Source organism: Acyrthosiphon pisum, chromosome A1 (assembly GCF_005508785.2).
Source record: "Acyrthosiphon pisum isolate AL4f chromosome A1, pea_aphid_22Mar2018_4r6ur, whole genome shotgun sequence".
NCBI lineage: Eukaryota > Metazoa > Arthropoda > Insecta > Hemiptera > Aphididae > Acyrthosiphon > Acyrthosiphon pisum.
The window spans coordinates 10,542,968-10,563,827 of NC_042494.1; the positions used below are offsets into that span (position 1 = coordinate 10,542,968).

Consider the following 20,860-nt stretch of genomic DNA (forward strand, 5'->3'; position numbering starts at 1 on the left):
CTATCTATCTATATTCTCTATATATAAAAGACAAAAAATGTTTGCGACTGACTGTATCATTTATGAATGCATATCCTAAACCGTTCATCCGATTGCGATGAAATTTGCTACAGAGATAGATTAGACCTCGGGGAAGAAGATAAGCTACATTTTGTCGCGAAAAAAGGTAAATAAGAGGTCCAACATAAATTATTGCTATCGGGTTTATTTAGTTTTAATAATAATAATTAATACAATTAATGCGAAAAGCCTGTTAGTACACAAAATGTACATTTGAGTTCGAACCACAGTTTCGGTGAACCAATTTTTTGCATTTTAAAATAATTCATATACTTTAGAGTTAAATACTTAAATTATACATTGATATGTACGCACCACTCATATAATCACAAAAACCTACCAATAGCAACGTATTGCCATGTATGCTAGTTTATTATAATAATTTATACCGACATATTATAAAAAATCGTTTTAATATTTAGAATACATTTAATTCTGTATAATAATATTTGGTATTTATATAATATACTGTCTATCACTTACTATATATATAATGTTTATCCATGTATTTTGTAATGAATATGGCGACCCAAAACATACTAAAAACTGCTGATCCAACAATCATAGATTTGATATAGATTTCTGGATCGACTAGAGCGAGAGTCTAAAATATTTAACATTTTTGTATTTAAAGATAAAAAATAAAACAAATTATAATTGCGGTAGGTACTTACCCCTCTACATGCTGCAGTGTAAGTAACGTTAGTTGATGTCCTGCATTCGCATACTGTATGGTCACCTTTGGCTGCAATAATTGTTGCGTACATATTTGGCAGTCTTAATCGAAAGGTGTTCAATCTGCGTATTGTATCGAATCGTGGCGTTAGTAAGCGATATTTGTTAGTAAAAAAAAAATAAATTCATCTATCTACCAAAACCTAAAATCATACATTTATACCTATTACAATTCTTAGAACTCGCGGGTTCAAATAGAGTACTAGATACAGATAGATTTTGCATGCGTATCCTAAATAATATGATGTTATAATTTATAGACTATATCATTGTATAATAAAATAATTATTGGGAACGAGGGGATCTTAAAAAAGTGAAAATCATTTAGGTTTTATTATTAAAGTAACTACTTATATAAATTGTTTGACAAAATAATTTTGATATTTAATAAGCTAATTCTAATTATCCAAACATTTTAAACTCACGTTAACATTGTCATGAATAGCAACAAGAATGTCAATGATGACGGGGTTAAATATGGTTGTAAAAAAAAAGGTTTTATTTGGATCCATCCTTTTCTTATAAACTTTGTAACAGATATTGATGGCATAGATTTTAAGGATTGTTCTTCTGATATTTCTGATCTTAAAATGCTAATCTAAATAATATCATATTTATGATTTGATAAAATATAGATTAATCAATTAATATTTTTAAATTTGTGTAAAATACAGCATGTAGAATACTTACAGGATACGATTCCGGTGGATTGCCTGTATTTTGTGAATATATTTTTCGAAACACATGTAGAGCTTCTTTATGGCGACCGACTGCCATTAGGAACTTTGGACTTTCGTCCATAGAATAAACTAAGAATGCTGCTAAGAATACCATGACTGAACAAGTCATCAGGAATACTCTCCAATTATCAATAATTAGATTTCCATTCAAAAATTGAAAATTGATATCCATTGGAATCAAAAAATACGCCACAACTACACAAACAATAATTTTTATTAATGAATAAATAATGTTGTGAGAAAAAACAATTTAATAAAGAAAAAACACGTACGCGGTTGTAAAACAAAAGCGAACGACGAAAATCCTCCTGCGTACAATACGATTTTATCTCGATGTTCTTTATCATAGAATTCAGACAAAAAAGTAAATGCAAGAGAATATGGACCACATGTTCTGAAAAATTATTTGATGCATTTAATCAGTAGCGTAGCCAGGATTTTACTAGAGAAGGACTGATAATTTGTTACCTACATAGAGGGACCTTAATTAAAATCCATCATAATTTTGGATGTTGATGCCGGTGGGTGATGGGTATATAACATGTTTGTAGAAACTTTCATACAAATTACAATCTTAGTACATGGTTAAGTATTAGTGTATTATTGCACAGTAAACTGCAAGCTAAAAGTACTAATTTTCCTGAAATTTTGAGGTGGGTTGCAGTCCCCTTAATATATCTGGCTACGCCAATGAATTTAATACCTACTATAATTTAGTACGGGGATGGATAAGTGACAACTGGTAACTCACATATCTACGACTTATCCATTTAAGCTAGCTTAGGCATCGAAAAAGTCACTTAAAGGACAATGCAGGACGTGTGACTTTAAAGTGGCACCTTAAGAAGTTTGAATGGCCCATCCCTTCAGGTATAATGTGTGTTGTGTAAATTCATATACTTCCTTTGATAAAATGAGCAAATAAATAATAATATGTAATACTCACGCGACTCCACAGAAGAACTTGAGAACAACCAACACCCAAAATCTTTGAACGAGCCCCGAAAGAAACTCCATAATTCCACTCAACAGTATGCCATAGAATAATAATTTTTGTCTTCCCAGCGTATCGATGAGAAAACCCCATACAAAAGCACTCGAAACCATACCTGCGAAAAAAATCGCTACAATGTCAACAATACGTGTTCATAATATTATATATGTACATTGTACACTGTACATAGTCCGATATGATATAATACGATATATCAGTAACGACAGATCTCCACGATATTGCACCACATTAAGACTGTATAAGTAATATTATGGTGCTGATATTTGAGAACTTGCCTACGTAAACAGCTCCGAACAGCGAGCCCTCTTCCAAAGGCGACAAATCGAAGTAACATCTTACCGCCGGCAATATAAACGACGGTGAACTGGTGCAGAACAACGAAGTCAGTGTTAAAGGTATGTACAACACGAGCATTCTTTTATTGTAAATGCCATAACCTAAAATGCACGCGTCGATAAAAACCGATAACATTAATTACCAATACTCAATAGGTTAGGTTAGGTAGGTAGGTACTTATACTTATACATATTAAAGAGTGTTACCCGTTTCTGTCAAAATTATATTGAGAGTTTCCACCAAAGACGAAAAAGATACCTACGATTCCCATTTCCGCCGAAAATAGTTTGGTAATCAATTATCATAAATCTAACTAAGAGGGTACTATGGGGTACTATAGCACTTCAACATTCAATTTAGCACACCCAAATCTTGTCTATTTACACTACCTATATAGACAACGATAATAATTGTCGATAACGGAAATATAAACTGTATCAGCATCGCAGCCATCAAGATATTTGTCAAATAAATAGAAAAATAATATTAGACAATTATTCAACTATTAAACTTTAATAGCACTTGGTCAATCACCAATGACATTAATTTTCAACTGATGAATCTATGATAATTTATGAGATATTTTAAAAACTATAATTGAATTGTATTATTTAACTTAGATATTATTATTACATGTACCTACTATATTTTTTATGACATTTTAAAATATTTAAATACAATGGATATAATACCAATTATGATACGCAATTACTCTGACATTAGTGTACACAGTACGGATATGTTTGTTATGTTTGTATATGGTTCCCAAATAATATTTGGCGGAAACGTCTTTTCATCAAAATACATTTTTGTGGAAACGGGAATCATATTTTTTTGTTTTTGGCAGAAATGGGCTGTCCATGGAACCGGGTTTTTGGTGGATAAAGGCTATGCTCTATTAAAAAATATCGGTTTAGCTAATTAGTGCAGTAATTTTTTTTTCACCATTTTTGTTTAAGAGTTAAATTCTGGTTTTTGACATTTTTCAATATAATATTGAAAACAAAATTTTGAAATTTGACCTAATTTTTATATTTTATTTTTTATACCTACCTACCTAACCTATTGTGGTAACGAAAATGAATAGTTTATTGTTTTTTATTGTTTTTTAAATGATTTTTCTTATTTTGCTACGAATTGTTAAGTTAATATATTCAAAAATTTAATTATTACTACCTACGTAATATATGGAGTATAATAACTCATAAGTTTCCTTATCTTGGTTCATATTATCACTTTGTCCTTTACTAATACTCTCGTTTAAATGTTGAACAATTATAATTAATTAACCGTTTGTTCGTTTTTAAATGTATGAACTAACATACAAAATTCCAAGAATTTAATTATATATGATTATTAATAAGTAATAATACTAACTATGGTACCGTAAAAAATTAAAATTAAATGATATTATTTCTACAAACGACTGAGAGAAATTGTTGAATAAATTAAAATTAAAAATATAACTAAAAATGAAAAACCTTAAGATTTTTAGTAATCTTCATTGCTGTTTACATCATGTAAATCGTTGCACCTAAACTACAATAATATAATATAATGTAATATCTTACCCGTATGGCTAATGGCTGTTTCGAAATCCGCCGGAGTAGGCTCAATTTTATTGATATCATCATTTGTTCCTACAACCATTAAAACAGCTTAAATATCGTTTTAAATAATATTATTATACACTTATATTGTTTATTTATTATGAACCCGAAATGGTTTTTACTTGGCTTTACGAAGACGAGTATTGTTCTGACTTCTGGAAGACTCTACATGATGTGCTATATATTATATGCAAAATTAAACTAATTTGCAAACATAATATATAGTTAACATTAGGCACACGTCATAGTAAATCAATTATCTTGTAAGAATCTTAGTTTTTTGTTGTACATGTAATTAGGTAATTGCAGGGTCACGTACATAATCATGAAACATTGTTCGGTAATGGTTTTAGTAACCTGTCATTGTTATAGGAATGTCTTGTTATATATGTAAGTATATATTCAATTCAAATCCAGTTAAGTATATATTATATTAATTGTTTTTTCCTCATTAAATTGTATATTAAAACAATTAAATTAAATTATAAATTAATCCATGTACCTATTACCTAAATAACTAAATACCTACTAATAGTTAATTCATAATGTATCGAATATCTATATCATATTATATTCGTAATGAATTATTTCTATAACATTACATTTTTAGCAACTCTTTAGCTATTATTTATGGCAGATGGTTCAAAATTAGAAATTAACAGTATGTTTATTTAAGTACGCATGATTAACAAGTCATATACCTACATGTAGTATGAAAATTGGAAACGCTTTATTTTGTGTAAATATATTTAAATTATATACCTACATAATAAACATACTAGCATGGCTTATGAATAAACATAATAATGAAATATAATTAGCTTAGGTACAACCATTTTCAAAATATGTATTTATTCATGAAACGATTATCCTATATAAAATAATTAATATTATCTATATTTAAAAATCAGTGGTACCACGATCGTGTATAGCTGTATTTTACATTTTTACATTTTTACCTAGGTATAAATTATAACGCACGCTGACAGAGAAGGAACTACATAGAAATCAATTTTATATATTCCTCAGAGCGATAATATTTTTGTAATACCTCTCATGAACTTTTAGACGAAATGAAAAGTTTTTAAATTCATTTTATGCAAATAGTCTTGTAAACCGGAACAAACTAATACTAATTTTCTATCATTGAAAAGTTAAATTTTATTGTTTAGACCTCATGTACTGGTCCACTGACCACTTTTGAATTAAACATCATGCAAAATATTATGAACCTAAAAAATTTTGAGTAGACATGGCATAATTTCATAAGTATTATATTAATTTGTTCTAAATATTAAAAGAATTTTTAATTTATATATAGGTATTACCTATATATATATATATAACAATATAGTATTTCGTATCTAAATTCTTATAATAATATCTAAATTTTCCAGCCACGACCACCTATTAGTAGGTAGGTAAATAAATACATAATATATCATATATTTAGTTTATACATTGTACATTAAATGTTTGTTATAATATTATGTTTAGGTTAAAGTAGTATAGTTAACAAAGTTAAACTCTCTTAAAATAATCCATTATATTGTATGGTTCAATACTCAAAAAGTATTGAATAGAACACCATATTGTCATTACCGTTAGTTCCTTAGATCTATATCAGAGTATATAATCGAACATTATAATAATATATAGGTTGAATCTTTAAGAAATATTTTACTTTACTATACCACAAACAAATCTATTGTTGGTTATCTAAAATTTTTATTTTGTTGATAATGTATACAAATTTAACGAATATTAATTAAATGTAGTAAGAAGATTAATTCCTATAAGAACCTTATAAATTGTGCAGAATGTTTTGGGAACTTCGTTGTAATATTTAGGCGAGGAAATAGTGGATACCTATTATAAGGGAAATGGATAACTGTAATACCATGTTAAAATTTAAAAATAAAATTTGACAAATTGTATTACCATTTTTTTCAGATTTGGGCTGACAACTTGGTGTGGTTAACAATTTGTTTGTTGTTTTGTGTGTTTAACTATGTATACTAAATACATTTATGTACAAAATATAAAATCAATATGAATATAATCGAACAATTTCGATTTCATATTTTTTGTATAGCTTTTTGGCTCATAGTCTGGTCTGTTGTTATTCTTTTTCAAATATTTTATTTTTAAGTAGTATTCGTACATCCGTGACAGTATATAAATACATTTATTCCACCATTACTCATGTCTCATGTTATCATTTTATAATTATCTATTCACGGTTATATAATTAAAATAACTCGACTAATTTAATACAAATCTATTCACGCCATTCCTCGGTACTCCAGTATATTATAAATACTTATAAATAAGTTATATGCTATATTTTTTCTAAAGATGAAATGTTAAATGAGAAAAACCTACAGAAAATACTTATGATAATATAAATACACAAGATAAACTACTATCATTAGAAATAGATTCCGATCCATCCTTATCCTTCACTCATTGTGGTTTTTTTTCGTACATGTAAGTCACTGAATTCAAATCTATAAGTAATTTAAGAATTTAACACATCAAGTACAGTAAACTACTATCTACTCGATGACGAGGTATGCCGTATGTATTCGAAACCTTCTTTAGGTGTATTATTTATACGATGTACTTCGATCGATAACTGGATGATTTCTACCGCTGTGGTTATAATTCTATGAGAAACCGGACAGTGTCTCCCCAGCCCAAAGTAATCCCGGTTTTAAATTAATCAGCTATATTAATTAGCTATATTAAGAAAAATTATAGAGTTGGACCATTGATTTCAAAATACAAGGACATATAGGAAACAATATTAAACCTGAAGGAACTGTTTACTGATAAAATATGGAAAATGCGTTACTACACTATTTTATTTTTGAGATATTAAATGTATAAAAACAATTTATAAATATAATTTACAATATTATCAATTAGGTATTACTGTATTAGGTATTGTGCTTTAATTCGATAACATTATATTGACATATTGTCATACTTGAAAAAAATTTACATACCTTTTTCGCATTTTTCGCCGTCTTCATGGAATTCATTCCTGTCTTTATTATCATTTTCCAATTGCAAAATCATGATTTGGGTAGTCCTGGCTTCCCAATACACACAATACACATATTATACACAAATATTTTATTTCTAAAGAATTATTACAATAATATGTTATTCAAATACCGACCGTATTTACTGTTAAACAATCTAACAAAGGTATACAATATAATATACAATAAATCCATGTGGTTATTATGTATATTATAATAACTTATAACACAATAGATTATTAATATATAATATTATTATTGTGTTTAGAGAGTGGCAGATATAAATGTCTATATTTATATTATATTTTAATTTTTAATTAACAACTATACAGCGCAATACGCATGCCATTCGGTCGGTACTATTGTATAAAACAAAAATAAATTACCTACTTGTTTTCGAAAGACATATTTTTACACAACCTAAATTACTGTAGGTATACAGTGGTCATAATAATCACGTGGAGATGCATGAAAACTATAACGAAAAGTCGTCGGTCCATTCATCGGTAGTCACGACTATAATATTATTATAATATTATAATAATACAGAAGTGTATCATCACCACTGCTCTTTACAATCTGTTGATATTATAGTAACGTAACAATCCAACCGTTTAACCGAACAATATAATTTATAATTATAAAACCACAATCACTCGTATATCATTATTCATTACATGTCATGCGACAATACATCAATAACAAACATTCGACGATACCTATACAATATATTATTTATAATATCATTATTCAGAGCGTCCAATGACTTAACTTCCAGTTATCGGATCAATATTACGTAATTATAATTAATATGAGATGTTACAACAACGGCTTCAAAACATTTTTGACACGAAACACTTTTATTCAAAACCACTATATTACATATTCAATTATAGTATTATAATTTATAATTTTATAGACATATATTTAGATACATTTTTTACACAACATCGCAAACATAATAATATATAAACGCAGCACCTCAAGCAGCGTCGTCTTATAAACTGAAAAAACTACAAAGGTAATAGGTATTATAATATGTGAATTGAATTTAAATAACAACTATCGCGTGGTAGGTACCCTACCTAATTCAGAGTGATGCATTATTATAACACCGCCACCCCCCGTCAACGTATAACGTATAATTTTAAAAATACTAACTACATCGTACGATTAAAATTATCATTCTAATTATTAAATATAATTTGTAGTCCTTAATTATTGGTACGACTTTAACATTAATTTAAAACAATTTATACATTTTAATAAAACTACATTTGATGAACGTGTGTTGTACATAAATCCAAATCCGGGAAAATTAATTTTCAATAATTTCAAAATAGTTGTGAAATAGCCTATTGAAATAAAACAAAGTTCGCAATTTTGTGGAATACTTAGATACTCATTTCTATACACAATGCAAATAGCCAATAGGTTATAATTTATACTTACCTAATATAAATTGGATTTTAACACGATTTAGTTTATAACAATTAATACGTTAAGACCCTGCTGAAAAACTATATTTTTCATTTTAATTAATCTCTTATTAGTCATTACAAAATTGGTTAGAATACAATATTACTGCGTATAAATGGGGTTCAAGGTCCCATCATTAATTTTTATCGGTAAAACTTAAGTAGATGTCAGTCACGTTATTATTTTTCTCTCTGACCCACGCACAAAATAGACAAACGGCAAAATCATTTTATTTTTATCTTAGTAAAACCACCCATTAAAAAAATTATAGAGAATATTATTTTTGAATAGATTTGATATATCAATATATAAATTTAAATAATAAAAAATACAAAATGAAAAGTCGAACCCTTAAAAATATTATTCTCTATAATTTTTGTAATATTTAATTTCGTTCTAAGATTATCTACTCAAAAACTATAAAAATTAAAAACCGAATTTACGTGATTGCCTTACATAGTTACTTACTTAGATTTATGTCATCCGTGAGTCAGGGATATAAAACAATAGTGCGCTAGGGGGCGTCATATTTTTGTTGGTGACAAAATGTTTATGTAAGCCATTCAGATCATTACCAGGCCACATAAAAAACTTTTTTTTTTTTTTTTGGGGGGGGGTCAAGTGGGGACAAAAACTGTAGAATATTTGTATAATTTATTTAATATGTCACTTATATTAGTATGAAAATATCACAATATTGTTACTATTTTTGACAAACTATGTGTAGGTACTTTTAATGAAATGACACCAAAAAATTATCAATTATAATACTATGGGGGACCACAAAATCACATCAAACATTCTTGGAAATTAAACATTAGTACAATACATTTTTTTTTTAATACTGAAAAAATATCAAATATATATAATATAAAACACTTAGGTATATCGGCGTTTATATTTATTGTTGGCAGGCCAAAGAAGGCATTAACAAAAAAGTTGGTCACAAATTATTATTTTTGTTTATCATTTCTATTTTAAAAGTTTTAAAAATGTTTTGTATGCAATTGAATAATAAAAAATATTAATAGTATAGAACAATTCTTGTTTCTAACAAATAAATGGTTTTCATAAAAAATAATTCAAAATTGATAAAGTTTGAAGTTTAATATTTAGAAATTGAGTTTTATTTTAATCTTTAGAATTTTGAGCTCTCATAACTAACCAGTTGGAATAAATGTTTATATATTTTCAAGTGAAGCTCCTGTTATGGGAGCCATTTAAGTCCTAAAATTGTTTGTACTATGGCGGTTTGTCGACAATTTGCAGTGTTTTAAATAGTACGAAAAATGTATATATTTGTGTTAGAATAATCACGGTTGTAACTTATAATCTCATAATCGTTTTTCGTATTCAATGATATTATATAGGTGTCATTGAATTCAAATTTAATACCATCCATTATATAGTGACCCACTTGTAACCTACTGTATAGCAGAGCGACATCCTCTTACCACCTTTTCTTAAATTATTGTTTCATATAAAATTATTTATCATTCCCATCATATTCTTATTCCTTTTCAACATGTTATAATTTATTACACTACTATATTCTATATTAATACACGATATGGTACTCAATTTCTCAAGAAATTGATTAAATCATATTATAAATAATATTTCCGATTATTCAATTAAGTTAAATAAAAATTATTTGTACCATAAATATCATAAATAATTATAATATTAAATTAAATAAATTCAAATGATCTAAAAGATAAATAATATACTTTTTCTCAAATTATTCAATTGTGTCACATAATATATTTTATTTTTCTAGTGGAGAAATAATGACATTAAAGTCAAAATATATATACTTATTTTTCGTTACCTAAATTAACCTTTAAAAGTACCTATACATAATTATAGGTTCAAATAATTTCAGTTTGTAATTATGAGTTTGTTATAGGTTCATATTTTTCTACTTACCACCAAGGTCTACAATTCACATTACACGTTGTATATAGAAAAACGTCCTTAAGATGCCCAATGCCAGCTAATTATTATAAGGGGCTAAATTAAAGCAATTTTTATCATAGTAATAAAATGTGATGATAACCGCCATTAAAAGATTACAATAATGAATAGGGTTGCCAACTCATTGTCACCTGGATATTTGTTACCATTTTTGTTTTTATAATTATATATATATTATTAATAACTCATTTCTACAAGTCGTGTTCAACTCAGAATATCTTAATGGGATTTTAAATAATAAAAAAAAAGTCAATAAAATACTAGTTTTAAGAAATTTTACGATTGTAAAAATTGTTTTGATTTAATTTTTTTAAATTTAAGTAGTAAGAAATTCTACAGTCTCCACACCAATTTTTGCAGAAAAAAAAACTTAATTTTAAGTAGTACCTATATAGCTCTGTATAAACATATAATATTTTAATATATTAAAAGATTCTTAATGACTTTAATTAAAAATTAAAATAATAATTATTTATTAAATAGCTGTGCACTGAATAAACTATTATCATATATTATATATAGTAACTTAATAATCATTACATTGATAATAGTCAGTTAATGTTAATAATTTTAAAGATATGAGTTTAGAGTTTACATTGTGTTGTAGGTTTAAATATTTCGTATTTTTAATACAATAGTACCTACCATATTATAATTCCAGTTTCCTGGCATATCAACATAGGCTTAATGCACAGTGCGGATTTAGCATTTTTTCGCCCCTAGGCTTAATTACTCTGGCGCCCCCCCCCCCCCATATCAATCTACTAAGAAACCAACAATATTTGGTCTAAACCGTTCTCTTTAAATTGTATTCACTTTTTTTTATCAAAAAAAAATTTATAATATTAAATCTTTAAAATATACAACTTGTAAAAATAAAATAAAATGTCTAATATTTTACTTCAGATACCAGTACAAATAAACAATGCTTGTACAGTCACATAACGCAAATATAAATAGCCAGAAATAGGTAGTAAACTTTAAACACAGAAACATAGGTATCATATTATTATATAATATTTAAAAAAACTTGGTACAAAAACAAAATAAACCGATTTAAAATATTAACTTAACCTTTATTTACCTGTATATTATTACTTTTATGAAAATTAATAAATTGTGATGATTTTAATTTATGATAAAATAATTAAAGCTAATATCATATTAATATGATATTATAAACTAATAAACTGTCATTATAAACTTCCCGCGGGTGCGCTATTTTTTATAACAAGAGAAGTAATTTTAGAAACAGTTCTAATATGACGTAAAAATAAATGGATCTACATCTATCAAATAAAAATAAAATATCCATTGACTGTACCATGAACCTTAATTTATTATAGGGCAGTAACGAAATAAAATTTGAATATGCTTAACTCTTATAAAATTTGACATAAAGTAAAATATAAATAATGTATTAAAGTATTAAAGTCTAAAATATATAAATAGGACAAGTATACTGTATACTGTATACACTATAATACTGTATATATTCAAATAAAAAATATAAATTATTACCATTATTTTCAAAAGCTTGCCCCCCTGGAAGGTTAAATAAAAATATAATGAAAAAGTAGGAATGTACTTATTATTACCTTTTAAACTGCTCTCCGCCTTTCCGTTGATCATCATTACTCGTCACTCGTAAAATGCCAACATTCAAATGAATTTAAATTTTAAACGTGAGAAATAAAAGGTTTATTTTATTGGTCTTGGACATAATAATATTATCAATAGTCATTAAAACACACGGTCGTAGGCAGACGCAAGCCGTAGATCGTGTTGCAGGTATTGGTATAATGACAACTGTTACTGAGAACAAGTATTACTTATATCTTTTCCAAAAATAACAAAAAAGTAAATACCTAACTGTTATATTTTCTGAAAATACCAATACTCGGATAGTCGAATGTTCCCAATAAGTACATACTAATAAGTAATAAGTAATTATTATTAACTAGTAACTATTTTATTACACATGAAATATTTTAAAATTGAAATAATAATTGTAATATTTTTACTATAGGTACGCATCATAGGTACATTAATATATTATTATAACTTTTTTAAATAATTTTTTTTCGTGTCTATATTACAAATATGAAAAAAAAATATCAAAATAAATATACCTAATAAGTCAATAATAACCCTTATTTCTAAAAAAAAGCCGCCCTAGGCTATAGCCTTTTAGCCTGCCCCTTAATCCGCCACTGTTAATGCACACTATTATTTATAGGCTGTAGCTACAGTTTTTTTTTACAAAATATACTTTTCAATTCCATTAAATAAAGTACTAAATTATTTTTGTTTTTGAATGTAATATATAAGCAGTATTTATATTCTTATTTCTTAATATATAGTTGTTTAAGTCTTAATAATAATTATAAAAAAATATATTAAGTAAGAATTTTTACTATTTCGTACTTACATTATTATATTTACTTAACATAATGCCATTTTGAAAATAAGTAAACTAAATTATTTCTGCTATTTATTCCACGAACCTATTCACACCGATCTACTGATTGACTTATACGTTATATTACCATTACCTATATAGTAAACCTCGATATTTTAAACTTTTGTCAGTTCTCCTTGAGTTTTGACATAGCACTATAGCAGGAGTTCACTGTGTATGCGATTTTTAATAAATTAGTCAGGGCCCGTATTACAACAGTTGAACTCCGGTTAAACCACCGAATTCGGCCGGTAAAATCAGTGGTTCAAGCGTATCCGAGGTATAACTAATAGAAAAAAAATTAGTATAGCTAATACTTAATAGCAATATACAATTGACAACTAATCTTAATATAGCTTTTTTACTTAGCTTTATACTTTCGACCATCTGAATATTTGGACCACACCGGTTGATAACAGGGGACTTGATAAACCCGAAGGTTCACCTAATACCTATACATTCAATTAAGAGTCTAGAGGTATGCGATTCATCAAAGCATCATCAAATAATAATTAATACACAAATCGAAATTTTAAATTCAATTCAACTATTTACTCACGGTTGTCATTATACATAATATTTTTATAAGCAATCGCTATTATAGACTATAATATAATATAGACACTTAGACGATGATAAAAAAAAAAATTGGAACATTATTTGAACCGCATCCTCTAACTTTTGGGTAAGAATTCTAAATTGTATTTCTTAAATAAAATAAAATTTAAACGATTTTGATTACAATCTAATTTATTGAATAAAATTAATTAATCTCAACGTTCATCATATTTTTATCACATTATTGCATAATATTTGCATGGGCACGCTTACATTACTGGACGACCGTCGCGGTGATATTTTGTTGAAACATAGAAACGTTTAGTGGCCTATCCACTGCGCCGCGTAATCGTAGTTTTACGATTGAAACGTCGTAAAGAAAAATTAATTTTGTACATTATTAATTTTATACGGTCGGTCGACGAGCAAAACCTATGTGGTGGTACTGACTACATTGGTGACAGTACGTATAAATTCAACGACCATACAATGACAACAAAGCCGTGAGTCATTCGCCGTCATTGTGCACGACCACTTTTGTTTGTAGTGCGTCGCAGAAAACAATCACCCAATAAGGCATAAGCACAGCACGACGTAAATAGTGTTATCTACGACTTGGATTTCAGATTGGATTTACGACTGATATCTGATATTGTCCGATGCCACTTGAAAGCGGCTTTTAGTTTTTACAGAATTGTTATTATTGTCAAATAATATTATAATAATGTCACATTAATATCAAAATAATTATAAAGTACGATTTTATTGTAACACAATAGCAATTATTATTATTATAATACAAAAATAAACACACTATCGTCTCGTCCGAATGGACAAACACACGATATACGATACGAATGGTTTTATAGGGGACACCGACCATGATGAACAATCGCACGTTTTTGTTTTCTCTCTATCATTATAGTCTCTAGCCATCTCTCGATACTATAATAACAGTTTGATATAGTTGTAAGTAACTCGTTGTTGTATAATAAACAATAATAATAAAATCCAATCGGAACAGATTAGATTATTCGGTCAAACCGTTGTCATTCGAGGACGTATTTTCGGTGGTATATAGTCGACTTCCAAAACATAATAATATTCATTGACGTTTCCTCGTCACGGTCACATTCGTCCGTCGTTACGACACGGCCCTCGGTAATGTAAGTTATGTGTCTTATTATAAATACTTTTGTTATTATTTTACATCATTGAAATTCGGTGTTGGGTTATGGTCTTTTTATTTTCTCGAATATATGTTAAAAGGGTGTTCGCTTTGAAAATAGTTTTCCGAGTGATTTAACGTTTTGATTTTTTTTTTATATCTGTTGCAGACGAGCTGTATGCAATGTCGTCGTTCATCGTTGTTACGTCAAGACCGTAATTGTAAATATTACAGACATAATATTATAGTGTAGCTGCTGCGTTCAAAACAAAACCATGAGTTCCCTATACTCGACGCCCGTAAGCAATATTACTTACCAATCTCATTGATTATTATTTGTTTAAAATATTAACCAATTTCTGATCTCTACAGATCGGTTTGATCTTTGTTTTTAACCTGATTATTGGGCCGGGTTCACTGACGTTGCCAGCTGTTGTTCAAGAAACTGGATGGCTTTTGAGTGGTATATTTATTGCTACTATGGCTTTTTTAAGGTACCTAATACAATTATAGTTTATTATTATAATGTTTAAAACTGATTAAATAACATATATTTATTTTTTAGTTACATTACATTCACATTCGTTATAGAAGCAATTACGATTACAAATTCTATAACACAACTTCGTAAATTACAAATGATGAAAAGTGTTACCAGGGTATTGAAATCGGTAAGCAAAATATTCTGAGCTATAATTTACATTTTTACTAAGACTATCATCAAGGTTATATACAATTTAAGATTCTTGTAAAAATCCTGTACTATTTGCTGTAAAAATTGTGTACTTTCAAATATATTATATTTTTTTTTCAGTGTAAGGACATGATGCCACAAGTTTCATCAGTTAACTATGACAGACTTTCAAATGCTAGTACGGATAGTTATAACAGTGACAATGAAGCGCCTATTTTTGATAATCCAGTGTTACCTACATCTAGTATGCAACATACTTAATACAATTATATTTATTAATTTATAATCATACACTACACAGTAGGTATATCTTAAAATGTTTGACATTTCATTAATAGAATTGGATACTATTATAATAAGCATAATTAACCGTAGTACAAATGTTATGATAATAACAAACTATTATAAATTATGAATTCAACAAATACAAATTCAGCATTAATTTAATAAAAGTTATAAAAAGTAATAAGTATTTTGTGTTATAATAATTCAATTTCCATCACATCAATACAATATAAGAGGACGCTACACCCACATGTGTTGTCTATATCTTACAAAACCATTAAATAGCAAATTGTGTGTTCTGAATAATCTTTTTAACTCTGTCATGATTAATATTAGAGAGAATTGACTTATTATCATATTTAGAAGTAAGAATATTATCTAGTAAACCTGTAGGGTTTTTTTTAAATTTAAATTTTAAAGCAAGTTATGAGTATTTTAAAATGCACGATTAACTTATAATTTTAAAATACTTATAACTTGGTATTCATTACATAATATTCCTATTTCTAAAATTGATAATAGGTCAATTCGCTTAAATGTTAATTATTAATCATAACAGAGAGAAATAGATTATTCAGAACCTACAATTTACTATTTTAAGCATTTGTAGAACAGTAACGCATGGTGGGTATGCGCTCTCCTAACTATTTTTATTGTATTACCTATGATAAATGTAAATTTAAAAATATATCTATCTTTTGTCAGGATTCTTCTTCTAAATAATGTACTATTTATTTTTTAGGTTCTTTATTGGACTTTCCTCCTGAATCTGTTGAATTGCTTTCACTTGATAATAGGATAGAAATGGTAAAATATTTTATATTTAAATACTGTTTTTGTACATCATTAAAATGTTAAATAACTAATTCTTTCAGGGTGAAATGGTAGCAGTACTACTGCCTCCATTTGCTAAAGTGATGTTTTTTTTTTCCATCAGTGGCTATTTATTTGGTGATTTATCTATTTACTATAAAGCAATTGGACAATCACTTGTAGACTTCACATGGTAAATTGTCCATTTATTAATTAAAATTATTGTTCAATATTATTATAAATTTATTAAAACTATTTAGTGATCACAAATCAAATAATAATTCTGCTAATAAGTCAGATTTGTGTTGGGAAAATTCATCTTATACTAAACATGAAATTTATTTAAGCTATTTGGTATGTATGCAATTGTTTAGTAATAATCTTGTCAAAATAGTTGGTATTAATATTAAATTGATTGTTTAACATAGGTGCTGTATATCTTAATAATAGGACCATTCACATTTTTTAGTGCCCAAAAGACTAAATACTTACAAGTTCTAGGTTTTTTCATGCGCATCATTGGTAAGTTTTATTTTACAAGCAGTATATATTTTACCAATTTCGTTTTTAATAAATTTAATTTGTACCAAACTATTTTTTTTTTCAGCTATTATTGCAATGGTTGTTCTAGCAACAATACGATTGATTTCTCCAACCCAAAAGCATGGATATACACCAGCATCAAACTTTATGGCTATGCCACAATTAATAGGCGCTTCGATTTATGCGTTTATGTGTCATCATTCTATCCCGTCTGTGATTTCACCTATCAAAAACAAAAACAAAATACTGCTAAAAGTGGCAGCTAACTTCTTGTTAGTATACACGTTGTACATGTGCTTGTGTATGACGGGTGTTTTTGCATTCCCAAAAGTTAATGAATTGTATACTATCAATTTCACACCATCACAAGATACTGGATTATTTTATAAACTGATTGATTCAATATTGGTTCTTTTTCCTGTACTTACAATCAGTATTAGTTTTCCAGTTATTGCAATTACATTAAGAAATAATATCCAAGTAAGCACAACGTTTATTCATTTTCATTTCTATAAATGTGTTTAAAGTTAATTGTTTAAGGAGTGTTGAGGCCGGTGTGTTTTTAGAACAAAAACATGTCTTACAGGAAAAACTCGTGACCTATAGAATAGTTGTATTTTGTTATTATTATTTTTTCTTATTTAAAGGAAGAACATTTTTCAGGTCAGATAAAAACCTAATTTATATTATAATTGTAGAAGCTAAAATATGTTTTTGAATAATGCACAATACTTGTTATTTTTCCAGCACTATTTATAGTAAAATGAGAATTTGGCTTTGATTCTCCAAAAATTCTCATCTTGCAAATAGAAACAAAAAAATCTGACATTTTAACAAGGAGTGAGAGTTTTTCCTTTGAAGTCATTTTTGTTGATATAATAGACCGTATCAACTTATTTACTTTTTAGCTATAAGAACATAATGTCAACAGTTATGTTCTATAACATCAATTATACACATTAATTATCAATTGATTATTATAGGTATATAAAAATGTAATACCATAAACTACTGCATATATAATTTAGTTACATGTTCTAAAATTAATCTATTCAATAATAAATCTTGTTAATTAATCATGTATACTCACCTAAGTAATGTATAATATGTTTTTGTTATAGGTGATGTTTCTTCCAAGCGATGCTCATTGGATCTGGAAGCGAATAGTTATACCACTATTCTCCTTAATTACACCTGTGCTACTAGCAGCTTTTGTGGCACGTCTTGAAGTTTTAGTAAGCATCTAATTATTTTTGTGCAATACATTCATTAATTATGTTTTAAATATAAAAATGTCAATATCTTCAGAGTTAATACAGTATTTATGAAGTGGTTATTGTATAGAAGAAATTATAATTACCCTATATTAACAAACAAAAATACATTCATCTTTCCACTCAGAATTTAAAATATAGCTTTTATGCTTGATAAATAATACACATCCAAATATTTGGATTCAAGTATTAAAATATTTAGTAATAAAAAATCTTTGTAGTTCTTTTTTTCTCAATCTCTCTTTTTTTTTTAAGAATAATTTGGTCTATGCAAACCACTTTGTAATTTTAGTTTTTAGGTACAATCACAATCACAATATAGTCACATAATTAATTATACTAATTCATTTTTACAGATTTGTAATAAATATATTTATATATATTGTTTTAATTAAATTTAAATTAACTATAATATATTAATGTGAATTGAAAATTTTTTTTTGGTAAATCAAGAGGAAAATTCTAAATTGTTTATTTTATTTATCAACTTATATCAGAGGATTATGGATATCCCAATAGCCCCTTGACCTGCGTAATTGTGTAAATATTTAGTTACTCTAATAGTCATCAAAATATAAACATTTATTATAAATACAAATTATGTCATGTATAAGTATAAAGTGTATAGCACATATAATTACTTCTCAGATGCATATCGTTATAAAAAAATAACAGCTGTTAAATTATTATTTATTACTTTAGTTTAAAATGATTCGTTTGATATACAAAAATATTAGAATTGTTTAATACAAAAGCAGTGAGACCGTGGGTGTAGCTTTTTTAATGATAATTTAAAATTTTGCAGGTTTCGATTGTCGCTGTGTACGCTGGTACTGGTATTCAGTATGCAACCCCTGCATTATTGGTCATGGCTGCACGTGCTGAAATTCCACAACAAGTGGCCGCAATTAAAAATGATTATTGCTCACCTTTCAAGTCTAAATATTGGCCACTGTGCATTTTGATATGGACGGTGATATGTGTGATAGTATTGACAATTTCCTTGATAAGTAAAGAATTCCAATGAACGGTGGACTTATACTTATTTTAACTTGTCGCTCCATATTTTATTTGTCTACCAATCTAACTTTTATTAATTACGTGTTACGTGAATACTTTTACTAAAAAGTTTTATTTAAGAGATATTAAGACTATGATTGTTTACTTTATGTTAAGTATACGCATAATATTTAACATAGTATATTATGTGTTGTTATTAAAAATATATATTTTTTCTCAAATAAATTTTATAAAAAAAAAAAAAGAATTGATTGATATAACACATAATTGATATATAAAATGATATGTTTTTATTATTAAATAATATAAAACTTTACAACATAATATATTTTGCAAGGTTTAATATAAATTCTTGTTATTTTTTATTCATAATGATTACATAGTTTGTTTTGTCTCCAAGAATAATATTCTGATGATTCATTTTCATCAAACATATACATATATCTATTGTACAAACAAAAATAAATTTTGTTGAATTTAATAATTATTATTTTTACTTTTTAATTACTATTATTTGTATTTATCCTATACTCCATTCATAAACCTTGGTGGCGACCGGTTTTCATTGGACAGCAGTCAGCTGGTAACATCCCTCTGTCATCCCCACCAACAAAGCCTGCCGTGTAGTAGAATAATATAGATGCTTGGACACAGGCACACAGGGGCGTACTTAAGGGGTTGTATCAAGGCGATTGACCGCCCCCTAATTAATGAGTAAAATTCACAATGTGATGTAATTTTCTAATTTCCAGAGAAATTAAGAAAACTATTTTTTTTTAAATTTTAAATGAAATAAAATACAAAATATTAGTTTTTTCAGTTAAATGGGCAGGTCAAAACTTTTGCCTCACCTTTAAAAACTGAAATTACCCCACTGTATCACCTCTCTCAGCAAGTGTATAATAAAATATTTTTCCAAAATGTTAACACTAACATATCCCTCATCGTCGATTTTAATTTGCATATCCCCAATTTTCCGTCCCTCGATTAAGCTCTGCTGGTCCAATAAAAAATCATTAGCCTCGACGATTTAGTCTTAAAG

The 20,860-nt window shown here is 27.3% G+C and overlaps 2 protein-coding genes across 2 annotated transcripts in view; one reads left to right on the forward strand and one right to left on the reverse strand.

Moving 5' to 3' along the window:
- The window catches only part of LOC100573722 (synaptic vesicle glycoprotein 2B), a 38,043-nt gene extending 25,394 nt beyond the window's left edge, over positions 1–12,649 (reverse strand). The window contains exons 1-10 of the mRNA XM_029488473.1: positions 12,601–12,649; positions 7,508–7,597; positions 4,458–4,526; positions 2,826–2,987; positions 2,482–2,644; positions 1,808–1,929; positions 1,486–1,730; positions 1,221–1,393; positions 735–858; positions 544–664 (exon numbers count right to left, since the gene is read on the reverse strand). Of these exons, the coding sequence (XP_029344333.1) occupies positions 544–664; positions 735–858; positions 1,221–1,393; positions 1,486–1,730; positions 1,808–1,929; positions 2,482–2,644; positions 2,826–2,987; positions 4,458–4,526; positions 7,508–7,597; positions 12,601–12,637 (1,306 nt within the window). The 5' untranslated portion in view covers positions 12,638–12,649. The remainder of the gene's footprint in view (positions 1–543; positions 665–734; positions 859–1,220; positions 1,394–1,485; positions 1,731–1,807; positions 1,930–2,481; positions 2,645–2,825; positions 2,988–4,457; positions 4,527–7,507; positions 7,598–12,600) is intronic.
- Positions 12,650–14,543: 1,894 nt separating this feature from the next.
- LOC100163148 (transmembrane protein 104 homolog) lies at positions 14,544–20,231 on the forward strand. The gene is made up of 13 exons (XM_008188443.2): positions 14,544–14,990; positions 15,046–15,187; positions 15,359–15,488; positions 15,562–15,683; positions 15,755–15,860; positions 16,004–16,127; positions 16,911–16,975; positions 17,044–17,174; positions 17,242–17,335; positions 17,410–17,503; positions 17,589–18,004; positions 18,646–18,759; positions 19,604–20,231. The coding sequence occupies exons 3-13, from the start codon at positions 15,465–15,467 to the stop codon at positions 19,823–19,825; spliced, it is 1,512 nt and encodes a 503-aa protein (XP_008186665.1). The 5' UTR covers positions 14,544–14,990; positions 15,046–15,187; positions 15,359–15,464; the 3' UTR covers positions 19,826–20,231.
- The last annotated feature ends 629 nt before the right edge of the window (positions 20,232–20,860 follow it).